The sequence below is a fragment of the Coenobita brevimanus genome, chromosome 82 (assembly GCF_032717465.1).
Source record: "Coenobita brevimanus isolate Jiangsu-jjx chromosome 82, ASM3271746v2, whole genome shotgun sequence".
NCBI classification, from domain to species: domain Eukaryota; kingdom Metazoa; phylum Arthropoda; class Malacostraca; order Decapoda; family Coenobitidae; genus Coenobita; species Coenobita brevimanus.
The window spans coordinates 3,462,785-3,476,859 of record NC_137035.1 but is presented as its reverse complement, the minus strand read 5'-3'; the positions used below and the strand labels follow the sequence as shown (position 1 = coordinate 3,476,859).

The window sequence follows — 14,075 nt, the reverse complement described above, 5'->3', positions numbered from 1 at the left end:
CAATGCTTGCCACACCAGACCAACCATTTTTTTCCCTTTACATATCACAACAGGGATAATCTATGATCATAATGCAATAAGTGTGCAGTCTCTTATACAATGGGTGCTCTACAGAAAATTTTCTTTAAGAGTTGTGCCTTATAGCACTAAAATCTATAAAAACCTGTTACATTTTACAGTTCTAGAGTGGAGCAAGATTGAATAATAATATAAGCATTCATCACTTCACTAATATGATTTTCTTATAAAACATAATACAAAGTGATAAAATGGGAGTCTAAAAATATTAAACATCCATCAATAGCTTTTACCTAATATTTACGAACTTAACCACGAAAGTCATTAAGCTTTACCTTGTGATGAGAAACTTAAGCTCTACTGTAATAGCCACAAGTTATACTTAGTCATGTAATGCCATATCTCTCTGACTGGTTGCACTGATCTACTGTAAATGGTAAATCCACAACATAACTCTTATGGTAAATTATGTACAGTATTGGTTGCTGTACATGGCAAATCCACATCATACCTCTATGGTTAAATTACTACATGTACTCCTGCAAACACGGTTGTCTATTTGATGCTAAATCATTCTTATACTAAGGTGGGAAAAGCTGGAGAAGTGAAAAAATAAATATTCTAAATTAACTTTCTCTCCTGTTTTTACTGTTAAGTGTATGTACAGAATATATACAATTTACTAACCTTTCATGTCAAGAGATCAAGGTGGCGAGAACCTAATGACATCACTGTTGGTTTTCAAGTGAAAAGCTTGGGTCACTCATACATGGTTTATGGGCTATGGAAATAATACAGTATAAACCCTGCATTGCATGTATTATACATCGCAACAGCCATCAATTACCAGTGTCAGATAGGTGAGTGTGAGGCTACGTGCGGAATGTTTTTTGTCCTATCAGGTGGAGCCAGGATTCCGGGGGACTGAACGATGAGTGAAAGGGAGTGTTGCTCATTCAATTGGGCAAACTTTGGTTAGTACCATATCTCATTCAATCAAGTTTTTTATCACTCTCTGCACCCTACCTTGGGATAGGAATGGAAGTCAGTATGACTGATGATGATAATGATGATCATGATGATGACTGATGATGAGTGATGACTGATGATGATGATGATGATGATGATGATGATGATGATGATGATGATGACAACCGATGATGATAATGATGATGATGCAAAAAGTACACATGGCCAACTATGTGTATTAGTGATGTGATGAGAAGCTGTAGACTGCGATGATTTGGGCATGTGGAGAGATGGGAGCATGACGGTATGAATGTTGAGGGTAGAGCTGTGTGAGGTATATATATATATATATATAAAGGGACAAGGTCATACAGTGTGACCTCAGGGATAAAGGACCAAATACAGAGGCTGCCAGAGATCAAGCAGTGTGAACAGCCACCATTAGTGACCATAGCCAATGCATGCAAGTATGCTGGAGTCTTTATACACAAAATCAAACTAAACGAAACATATTGAATCTGGTGATAAGTATCACTGCACTAGGATGGCTCTCCAGTGCGTGAAAAGTCAGTGAGATGCATGACTCAGTTTGGCCTCTGTATATCTGTTCTTTCAGTAGCACAGGCTGTGTCCTATGGCTGCCATGGTAGCAGGCAGGAACTTTACACTGGCCAGGCTGGGAGAGAGAGAGAGATGATATGCACTGCCTCTGCTACAATTTATACATTAATACTGTATTATACTCATGCATCAAGATTAGCATTTCACTACATCATGTTAAACCATATTTTGCCCAAAATTTAAGAAGTAACCTTCATCACAGTATGTTAAACCATATTTGGCCTAAAATTCAATATATCACCGTGAATAAACAGTTTCTTTGTGATAAGAAATGAGTGAAAAACGGGCATTTTCCAATGGTAGAGTAACAATGGAGTTGCAGATTGTAAAGTACAATAATTCTACTATCCTTAACTTTTGAACTGGATGGCATATTTCATCTTTTTTCTTGCTCAACACTCATTCAGCATAGGAGGCACTTTCTGAACCAGAGGAGTTAGATACAGCTCTTATTAATCCCTTAAATAACTAATGGCTCCACTAAGCTGAATCAAATTGTCTGAATATAGCAAGAATAAGCCAAACAATATAATAATACTGTAATAATAATAATCTATGGGTAGGTGCCTGCCCTTTCCTCTCTTCCTTCCTTCCTCTTCTGTCTTTCTTTCCATCATTCTTTCCTCTTCTGTCTTTCTTTCCATCATTCTTTCCTCTTCTTTCTGTCTAAGGGTGACTCTACACTGAGTGACAAGCCAAATGGTTTCCTGTACTCCAGGACACCATTTGCTATGCTGGGTTGTAACCATACAACCAAATTATGGCACCTGGTGGTTTAGTCGGTAATCAAGGCTCTCCAAATGGATTGAGCCAGTGCAGGTTTATATCCAAGGGGAGGTTGGGGTTTCTTGCTCACGTAATGCCTCTCAGGGATGAGTGAGGCTGGTCACTCTCATCTAAAATGTCAGGGACCAACTTGCCTAGCCCCCGACTCCTAAGCTCCTCACTGGGCAACAATGGATTTGATGATGAATGAATGAATGAATGAATAAATAATAATAACGATAATAATAAAAAATATGCATGACGAGGTTATAATGTCCATAAGTGACCCAACTTTTCACATGCAGACAAACTATGACATCACTTGGGGAACACCTCATGATTATGCTTCGAGTTATGATAGTTACATATCTGGTAACCAAAGAATTCTTCACTTTTTCATAAAAAACTAATTCTAAAGTCAACGCTCATCTTCGGTGAGAAATTTTGTTGAAGATTTTTGATATAAAAAAACAGTAATTTCCATTAAAAATTAACTTCAACAACTGCTGTGAGCACAAGCAAAAAAGTTAAATACAGTATACTAATAATTCTCCAACTGGCTGCAAGAAGGGCCAAAGTTCAAAAACCTTATTTTTAGAGGCAAAATCTTTTAAATCCCCTTGACTTGAACTGACTTACGCCTACAAATTGTGTACCGCAAATTCAACTAACAGAGATACGGTCTGGACCTTTTACAACTCAAAAGTAATGGAATGTCACTTGGGATGGCATTGCATGGATCAAATTCAAATTTGGCATTTCTGGACATTGCCCCTTCTTGCACTCAGCAGAATTAAAAGCTATGAAAACTGTCATCACAAACAGCAACTTACAATTTGTGACTGGAAAAAACACGTCAACGAATTTACGACACAAACTATGTACTTAGCTCACACTCTTGAGCTTGGGAAATGCATTCTATATGCCTGATATCATTAATATTCTCAGCCTGATAAGTATATTTGTGCATGAATTTTCCAACTCCATGAAGGACAAGACTCACAGTGCTTGCTGTACTTATGTTCTTAATCCCTTCAATCTGGACACTTTTCTTTTACATCATTACTTCTGCCTCCAAACAATTTTATTCAACTAAGGAAAGGTCTATAGTAGTAAAGGGATTAAGTGAGGTTATCTACAACCACTCCTACTACATATACTTATCAAGCTGAATAAAATCACCAGATGATAGCATGAATAAGTATCAGATTGAAAGGGTTAGTCTAGAGCTGTTGCGAGGTTTGTCTGTAATGAAAACACTGTGTACGGCAGGCTTGGCAAGCTTAAAAAAAATCATGTACGTTCTATTATAAAGTACTCATTTTACTTGAACCTGGCCCAAATTTTCGCCCTTTTGCACCTTGTTTCTTGTAGAACAGTGACAGAAAAAATACAGTGTTGCATGTAGCTCTGAATGCTATCCATAACACTTGTCTGTGACTAGCACCACAGTCTAGTGATAATCTATTGCTACAGCACAGCATTCAAGATGGAGACATAGCTGATTTAGACCAAGTTAGAGTAACAATGAGTGTAGTGGAGGTTCTGAATTCTTTCATCTACCTGGTATAGTCTGTTCTGGAATTTGCATTAGTGGTAATGTTTATCCAAACAGGTATGTCTAACAGCCTGTGCAAATCCTTATGTGAATAAACAGGCTATGAAAGGCCATGGCTGAGGGCGTTCATGTTCAGCCATACGTCTATGAGCCTGTTCAATGAGCAAATTTTATTAATGAAGGAAGAAACAACAGATAATCTATACTTTGAACAACTTTCCTATTTTAGAAAGAGAGAAAATAGGGTCAATTTTTACTTCATGGACTCTTCTTTATCCGGTGTGGGATGATCTGATGCTATAGGTTGCTGGAAACACATCTTAGATATTAAACTAACTTCATCTGTCTCTGCATGTGATACACAATCAAGGGGACAAGGTAATTTTGGCGAGGGACAGGCGCCATTTGTTGCACCTGATAAAATAATACCATCTGAATATGCTATTATCCCCTCTGATTTGGTTAGATGAGGTTTGTTTAATAACTAAAAACATGTTTCCAACAAACTTTCAGCACCAAATCAACCTACACTGTACAAAAACAGGCTGGTGAAAAAGAGGAAACTGCTAAAGCAGGTGCCTGTAAATAATGACCAAAAATAGTCTGCAACAACAACTACTGGGTATGTACATTAATTCAATACTGTATTGTCAAAACCCATATGCCAGAGATTCCCTTTGATTATACATATAAAAGTCCATCAACCTACTAATACTATGTAGGGGCATCTCATCTGAGCATAGGATTTTCATATGTACTCAAGATTTTCAAATATACTGCAGACACTTGTAGCACGAACGTTAAAATATATACAGTATGACCATCAACCGTTCAAACTCTGGTTTTCATCCCACAATCAAAGTGTAATGGTTGTGAAATCATCTAACAGACTATCACTCATCTAACTACAATACAGCACACCCTTGTTACAAAATCATTCATTTATACAATCTATTAAAATCAAAGACCTTTTTTGTTTTTATGATTTTTTTTTTTTTCTTATACAATCACTGTGATGTCCAATTTCTCATTCAATGACTGTTTTTCTTGCTTACATGATCATTACAATGCTTATTTCGTTTTACATTTGGTTTTCAAAACTTATCCCAATCATAAAACAAGAGTGTGCTGAAATTGGCAATGCTAAATTCAATCATATTATGATCTACTTGGGAACTGAAACCGTTAATGTTATATATTTTTCCTTAATTTTCCTTTACAGATTTGTACTGGAGGTAAGAATGAAATCAAAACAGAAGAAACATCCACAATAATTCTACTACAGTTCTTTCACCATAACTTGGCCAAGGTTTTTGTCTTTTTGCTGCTTCTTTTACAAAGCTCAGAGGCAGAAAAGATAATGTTCCTGCCCTACATCCTTTCCAAAGCACATTCTTGTGACTTGCATAATATTCCAGTGTTAATCCATTGTTACAACTCAGCACTGAAGATAAAGAGCTGACAATTTTAAGCAAAGTTAGAGTAAACAGAGTATAGTTAATATGCCTATCACTATTTCTCATGTTATTTATACTGAAAATTTATAAAACATGAATATATATGAAAAGTCTGAGCTACGTGCAGGAACAAACCATGTCTTGGTTATTAGTAACCTACATTATTATGATATAGGGTCATGTGCTTAAATCTGATATTGCAAAGTGGGGTGCAGATGCCAAATATTTTGTGACAATTTATGAAATATGGTGATGATGGAACATATCTGGCCCTCCTATATGGTTACTGACTGCATTCTCTAATATGGAATGCAGGCTGTCTATACCTAATAACCATAAGTTTTACATTAATGGCCTTCAGTAATTAACAAGTCTACACTTCGCTTTACAATTTAAGATTTTAGCATCCGACCTATAACGCAGTTTCAAAATGACTGGGTGCAAGACGTTCAGTTAACCCCTTGAATCCACTAATGTATTTTTTTATTTAATCTTGCTAGCTCTAGATGATTTTACTGAAATACAAGCTGGGATTCTGGGGACTTCAACAGTGAGTGAAAGGCAGTTTGGTGCATTCAATTGGTCAAACTTTGGTTCTATTCATTCTTTTCTGCCTTTCTGCACCATACTTCACCCAGCCTATTGTAGGAAAAGATGTCTGGATGCTGCCGCTGCTGCTGCTGCAGTGCTGCTCATGATGATGATGATGATAAGTGCCCCTGTAATGAAGATGATGACAGAGACTATATGAAACTCCTCCAGTTCAAACATGTCAATCATAAGCAAAAATAAAATGAAAATGACATCCCCACGATTATTGGATCACTGCTCATTTTACTTTGTTAATATATACCATTCTTACAGGAAAATTATACAGTCCCATATCTCCTTTTAGCAAAAACAAATGATTCCTAATGAAAAATAAAATAACAATAACAATAACAATAACCATCACTGCATTCCTGGCCTACTCTTAATTTATTCTTGTTACTTTTTGACTATTCTTATTCATTCATCATCCAATCCTACGTTGCCCCATGAGGAGTGTAGCAGCCCAGGGCTAGGCAAGTTGGTCCTGACATTTAAGATGAGAGTGACCAGCCTCACTCATCCCTGACTGGCATTACATGAGCAATAAACCCCAACCTCCCCTTGGATATAAACCTTCTCCGGCTCAATCCGACTGGAGTGCAATAATTACCCACTAAACCACCAGGCGCCAAAATTCGGCTATATGGTTACCACCCAGCGTAGTAAGTGGTTTCCTGGTGTACAGAAAATAATTTGGCTTGTCACTCAGTGTAGAGTCACCCACAGGCAGAAGGAGGAGGAAAGAATGAAGGAAAGAAAGACAGAAGAGGGAGTGTAAAGTCACCCGTAGGCAGAAGCATGAGGAAAGAATGCAGGAAAGACAGAAGAGGATGGAAGGAAAGAAGGATGGAGGAGAGAAAAGGGCAGACACCCGAGAGCTGCTCTACATCGAGTGAGTGGATGGTGAGCGTTTCTTATATAGTATATATATACTGTACAGTACATGCTACTCCTCACCCTGCCCTAGGGTGGGAAAGGAGGGCCAGATGATGATATATATATATATATATATATATATATGGGTCTGGTTAGTACTTGGAAGGGTGACCACCTGGGAACACCAGATGCTGTTGGCATAACATTCTCCCTACGTGTCAAGTGGGGTTGGTGGAGGATTATTGCCCCTCCCTGTAAAACAATTAACTCTAAGCCCTTGGCCACCCTGTTTGGGATACATGGCATCTGGCAATGAATGAAAAAAAATATATATATATATATATATATATATATATATAGATAGATAGATAGATAGATATATACAGTATATATATATATATATATATATATATATATATAGATAGATAGATAGATAGATATATACAGTATATATATATATATATGTAGGGAAGAGTAAAGTGATGGTCTTTGAGAGAGGTAAAGTCAGTGAATGTACAGCAAGGTTGGATGGTGAGGAATTGGAAAATGTGAGTACATTTAACCCCTTAACCGCGGGGCGTCACTTTCGTGACGCTTGGGAGCAAGGGATCATACCGCGGGGCGTCGCTTTTGTGATTCTGTGTTATTTTGAATTCACCCGGGCTTTCAAGTGGGGGCTTGTATCATCTATCAGTACTGACAATGTCCAACACTAGTCAGCACTCCTAATCTCATCTGTACTCCCATCCATTGTTGACAATTTAGCCATTTCTCCCCATTCTTGACTCCCCTCCCTACCCCCACTCCATTACCCTATCCTCTCTCCTGCCCGGCCATGCTACGCTAAGTAAATCTTCCCTGGAATTTTTCACTGATTTCATCCATTGAAATAAGCCCTATGTCGTATTCTTATACCAAATAATATATACAAGAAAGAAATCAGGTAAGTGAGAGTGCCATACACCTGGAATTGGCTAATTATCACCTGACAACACCTCACGTGCACTCGTTTGCTAATTTTCGCTGTTTTTTTCCCCCTTGAAATATGCCGTATAATCTATTTTCGTAATAAATATACATGTAAGGAGAGAAGGGAGAAGCCTAAGTGATATTTACATTCACCTGGAACTACCTAATTTATAATGTATTGTCTAGATTTCCTGCCAATCATATCAGTGCTACACAAAGCTGTTTCAAGATTTAACATTGGTAGCTCTGATTATATATCTCCTAAATAGGCCTCTAATCTATTTTCTAATAAATATATACATGTAAGAAGGGAAGGGAGAAGCCTAAATGATATTTACATTCACCTGGAACTACCAAATTTATAATGTATTGTCTAGATTTCCTGCCAATCATATCAGTGCTAGGCTTAGCTGTTTCAAGAGCTACGTTGGTAGTGCTGAATAACCCTCAAGTAGGCCTCTCTCAACCCGGGCCGGCCCTCCTAGCAGTTCTCTCTCAGATTCCGAAGAGGAGGTACGGCTCATCCTCTTGCTGACTTCAGGGCCTTTTTTCACCCCATGCAAGGGCCCTGTGACCTTACCCCCTACTAAACCTCGTGTGGAAAGAGGTAAAGGGCTGACAATTGATAAAAGAGTGACTACGATCTTTCTATTGAGTAAAACAGTGCAAGTGGAATTGTAAATAATGTGTAAATAATGTGTAAACAGCAAGTGAAAGTAATGAATGTAAATATACGTGAACAATGGAAAATAGTTTTATAAGTTATTTCAAGTGACAGTGCACAACACAGAGTAAATAAAATAGAAATGTAAATAACGTAAATAAAATAGAGAACGTAAATAGAAATGTAAATGAGTAGTATTATAAGAATACGAGTATATATACTAGGAGTAATGAAAGTGAAAGTTTCACTCTAGCATGTCTGAATGCTATGAGTTATGAGAGTGAAGATGAAAGTGACATTCACTCTCAGTGCCAGTATACAGGACGAGAAAGTGAATGCTACGTATTTTACTGAAAGAAATTGAATCCCTACAGTGACAATAAACTAATACTACTGAAGGAAACTTATGGATAAAGACTGTAGATATATATAAGCGTTATATAGTAATAGAAATATAAAGTGTGAGGGGTTTTATGAATAATAAATGACAGACTACCATGAGCGAACTAGTGCCAGTGCGACGATCAGACGCGCTCGTAATTTCCATTGCTTTCACAGTGTTTTTTTTTTGAGTATGGATCCCAAACTACTTGAAAATTGTAGAATAGTGTTTATAGTGTTTGTACCTGGCTGTGGTAATCATATTACGGGTTGTCGGGAAGTGTAAAGTGGAGACTTCGTTACCCTACTTCAGAGGTCTCCACAAGTCCTACGGTAACGACGAAGGCTCAACAATCATTCCAGGAGAAAGCTGAAGGTATGTGCCATAAGCATATGTAATTTTATTATTCTAGGACTAATAACTGATTTTTGGCAAATATTTTTTGAGAGTCTGTCGGAGCCCAAATAACCCCGCGGCACACGCAAGTCATTGGTAAACAAGCCCGCGGTGTAGGGGTTAAGTACTTGGGTAGTGTGATGAGTAAGGATGGAGGTTTGGAGGGTGAAGTGCTTGAAAGGGTACAGCAGGGAAGAAAGGTTGCTGGTTCCTTGAAAGCAGTGATAAGGAACAGTGAAGTGAGCATGAAAGTGAAAAAGTTACTACATGACAGTATTGTGATACCAACTCTAACGTATGGAAGTGAAGCTAGGACGTTGCTGGAAGGACAAGTCAAGAGTGAGAGCAGTGGAAATGAGTTACTTAAGAGGAGCCTGTGGAGTCACATGGAGAGACAGGCTGACGAATGAGATATAAAGGAGCATTGTGGTGTGGATGTGATAGGAAGCGTTAGGAGGAATACACTGAGGTGGTTTGGCCATGTGGAGAGGATGGAGGGTGAAAGACTGACGAAGAGAGTGTATGTGAGTGAGGAGGAGGGGGGAAGAGGGAGGGGGAGGCTGAGGATGAGATGGAGGGATGGGGTGGAGAGGTATATGAGAGAGGGGGGTGTGAGGTGGGAGCGGGGCAGTGAAATGGTGGGGGACAAGGCGACATGGAGGCGATTTGTTTGTGGCCACCCCGAACGGGATTGAGGCATCTGGCAATAGATAGATAGATATATATATATATATATATATATATATATATATATATATATATATATATATATATATAATACATATATATATATATATATATATATATATATATATATATATATATATATATATATATATATATATATATATATATATATATATACATATATATATATATATATATATATATATATATATATATATGAAAAATACATATATGTATATATATATATATATATATATATATATATATATATATATATATATATATATATATATATATATATATATATATATATATATATATATATATATATATATATATATATATATATATATATATATATATATATATATGAAAAATACATATATGTATATATATATATATATATATATATATATATATATATATATATATATACATATATATACATATATATATATATATATATATATATATATATATATATATATATATATATATATATATATATATATATATATATATATACTGTATATGAAAAGGCATATATATATATATATATATATATATATATAATGTATATGAAAAGGCATTTAATTCATCAACTACTGTAAATAATAATCAAACATCTTAAAATGAGGACCACGTGTACCTCAACATTATTAGTTTCATAAGTTTTCAATGCATTAAAGTTCCTTCCTCTCTCTCTCTCAACTTACCTAAGGTTTATACACAGACTCATCTACCTCTTCTGCCTTTTACTGTTCTAGGCTAGCACAACTTTTTACCTACCTCCACTTGAATTTTTATTGTTATTTGTTCCATAATATTCTAATGTATCACATCTTTTGTAAAAAAAAAAAAAAAAAAAAAAACCTGTTGTCTCTAGTAAGTTTACGTATTTCTTATGTCTCTTCAATTTCTAGTTTAATACACATTCATACCTATCGGAACTCACTATAATATCTAGTACATTACATCAACCCTTTCACTATGAGGACGTCTTTCATTCCAGCTATCTCGACACAATCTTACTCCATTTAGGAGAGATTTGGGAGAACTGGAGGGGTTATACAGAGCCAAAGGTAACCCTTCACTACTGGAGGACCTCTCTAGGTTAGCAGTAGTAGATGCAACCCCTGACTCATCTGAATGTGAACCCAGTGCACTGCAGGCTGAAGCTGCCCTCTTCCTGCTGACCACCTTCCTCTGTTCAGGGGACAGGGAAGGAGATGAGGGATGTCTGTACAACTGGGTGGCCCAGTATCCCCAGGACTCAGCTGTATCAGTGCCATCAGGTGAAGATGTCCCTCCCTGCATGGAATACACTGATCTGGAGGTAGTCTTAGTAAAATGATCAAGATACCATCATAAAGAGAGAGAGAGAGGTACCTATTCTGAACCAAATCTACATCATTCTTTCTCACCTTAAAGTCTTCAGTCATTTTCCAAGCTCTCTACTCATCTCCACTGCCCCTAGCAGGCCCATGCTCCTCCTCCCATTCTCTCAAAACTCCGTCCAGGTTGTATCTCTTGCGGTAGGTTACAAAGAAGCTTCTCACATGATTTTCAGTCTTGTTGCCCACAATCTCTGCAATGGCCTTGAAGTCTTTCCCAAAGTAACGCACAGCTGAGGGAACAAAGCCAGATTACCGGTAACAATACAGTACAATAAAATATAATCTGCTAATTAAAGTCACAGATGAGAGGGTAAAACTTGGTTAGCATTCCAAAGATAAAATAATAATCAGCTAGTTTATGGCTGAAGTTGAACTGTTATTTAGAAATTTCTGCAAAAAATAATCTAATTACTGAATACCACTCAAAATGTAATAGCAAGTATGATATGGATTAAAAGCCTCTTCTATTTGTGAGGCTCCATTTCACATCACAGATCACACCACAGATCCAGTCATTCGATGTTCTATTAGGGTCACTGAATTCGGATCCTGGGATCTGTCGACCACAATTCAGCAGAATCTGTGATCTGCAATTCTGCTGTGAACCCACCTCTAGACGAAGGTTGAGTTAGATCTTAAACAATCATTCTCAAAGCTCCTCCAAAAATTATTTTTATTTTCTGTCTGAGAAATTACCAATATGCCAGGAATTGAACCCAGGACTCTCAGGTGAGAGCCAGGCGGCATACCACTACAGCACGACCAGGTAAAAGTTAACTCATGTTGTCACAATCTTGTAACCAACGTCCCTCCGCCCCCACTGTGGGCAAGAAGAGGGCGAGTTAACCCCCTGGCACTCGGGCCAGCGGGTTAACCCACCTTCTTCAGGCCCACAGTCATGTAGTTTAACTAATTATCATCATCATCATCCATTGCAAGTAGGGTCATGCAAACCCGTGGAAAAACATCACAGGTAAAATCAGCTGTTGTTATGCTCCTAAACGGATCATCTTGTTCTTTTATCACAAACAGAAGGGGCAAAATCTGGATTCAAATCCAAACCAGATCATGATCTGCCACGTGATCTTTGAGCACAAATAGAAGAGGCTATAATATGTCACTGAACTGAAGAAGCTAGTAGCTAAGACTAGTACTGAAAAAGAGTAACACTATATAATTCAAAACAACTTATGGCAAGCAAAACAACACACCCTGGACGGCAAGAAGGAGCTCCTCTTGAGACCACTTGGCCTTCGGGGGACCAGCCTGAGGAGGAGGGCGCAGGGGAGTGATGCCATCCTCAGGTATCTTCCCACGCAAGCTGCTGATCTGTGCCTTGTTGCTCTGAACCTGTGCATTAGTGGCACACACTGTAACTAAGCCCTCTATAACCTTACTAAGCTTATTCCTGTGGTTATTAGTGAATGGACCACTAGTGTAACCATTTTCCTGACAGTTTCTCTTAATTACATTTACCAAAGGGAAAATTTTTTATTTTTCTCATTCTTTCTTTCAGAAGCCGATGTTTCTTGCTTGTGTAATGCCAATCAGAGACAAGTCAGGCTGGTCACCAATGCCTTAAATGTCAGAACAAAGTAGCCTAGCCCCATGGCCCAAGCCCTCAATGCTGCTGTTTATATGGGTGAAAATGGGGTTGGATTGTTTTACTTTTTCTTGTCACTGGCATTCTCAGTGCTTGTTGCCATGCCTTCACAACTTGAATTCTGGGTCAACTGGCCTGAAGCTTACCTACCTGGGCCTGGTACCTCAAGACATCTTTCTCAGATTTTATATTGAAGCATGTAATAATATTAAACTGATCAAAAAGTGCAAAAAAGACAGGCACAAAACAACTAAAATACAAGCCCGGGAAACCTTCAGACATGAAGACAACCATCCTCATAAAGGTGCATGTTCTATTTAGCTTAAAACACAGCAAAGCTACAAAGTGAGTTCAATTTAAATGTGCCCTCTAACCTGTTTTACAACACAAACTGAGTCTTGTTTTTAGCCTACAGGAGAAAACTAGCCTATACCATGGAAAAGTTGGGAAATGTCATGTATTTACTTGCAAGTGTTGCCATTCTAGTTTGGTTTTCCTTTACTTGCTCTTCCAAACCACACTATCAGAATTCATGAAATTCTTACTGTATTATTGGCAGCAGAGGTGGTGGTGGTGGTATGTGAACTAGAAGAAATGTACAAGTTGATTAAGAAGCATTTTAGTTCCATATACTGTAAATAAACAGGTCTTTTTTCCGCCTATTGTTGAATAACAAACAATGATACCACGTCTGTACTGATAACAATGATGACGGATGATGACATGGACAATGATGATAATGAAGATGATGACGATGATGATGATGATGACAATGATGATGATGATAATGAAAATGATGATGATGATGGTGATGATGATGCCTAATCCTATTCTGATGCTAACAAGACTGACCTGGCGCTTAAGAGCAATAACTTCATTTTCCATGTGACGGAGCAGCTGCTGGCCAGGGGTTGGGGCGCCAGGCGGACCAGGTGGACCCGAGGAGATCATTGCCATTAGATCCTGAAACACACTCGTATAGTATATACAGTACAATAAATCCTTTCAAAGTGTCACCTCCCTATTATTAAAATAATAATAATAATAATAATCTCTAAATATTATTAATAATAGTAGTGGTAGGTGGAGGCACACACCATCCACTCACTCAGTGTAACACTG

The 14,075-nt window shown here is 37.6% G+C and overlaps 1 protein-coding gene across 1 annotated transcript in view; it reads right to left on the bottom strand.

The window, feature by feature from the left end:
* Positions 1-6,078: 6,078 nt before the first annotated feature.
* Positions 6,079-14,075, bottom strand: part of LOC145409638 (REST corepressor 1-like) — a 32,768-nt gene continuing 24,771 nt past the window's right edge. Inside the window, exons 9-12 of the mRNA XM_080279989.1 lie at positions 13,806-13,916; positions 12,562-12,700; positions 11,378-11,580; positions 6,079-6,107 (exon numbers count right to left, since the gene is read on the bottom strand). Coding sequence (XP_080136115.1) covers positions 11,408-11,580; positions 12,562-12,700; positions 13,806-13,916 — 423 coding nt within the window. The 3' untranslated portion in view covers positions 6,079-6,107; positions 11,378-11,407. The remainder of the gene's footprint in view (positions 6,108-11,377; positions 11,581-12,561; positions 12,701-13,805; positions 13,917-14,075) is intronic.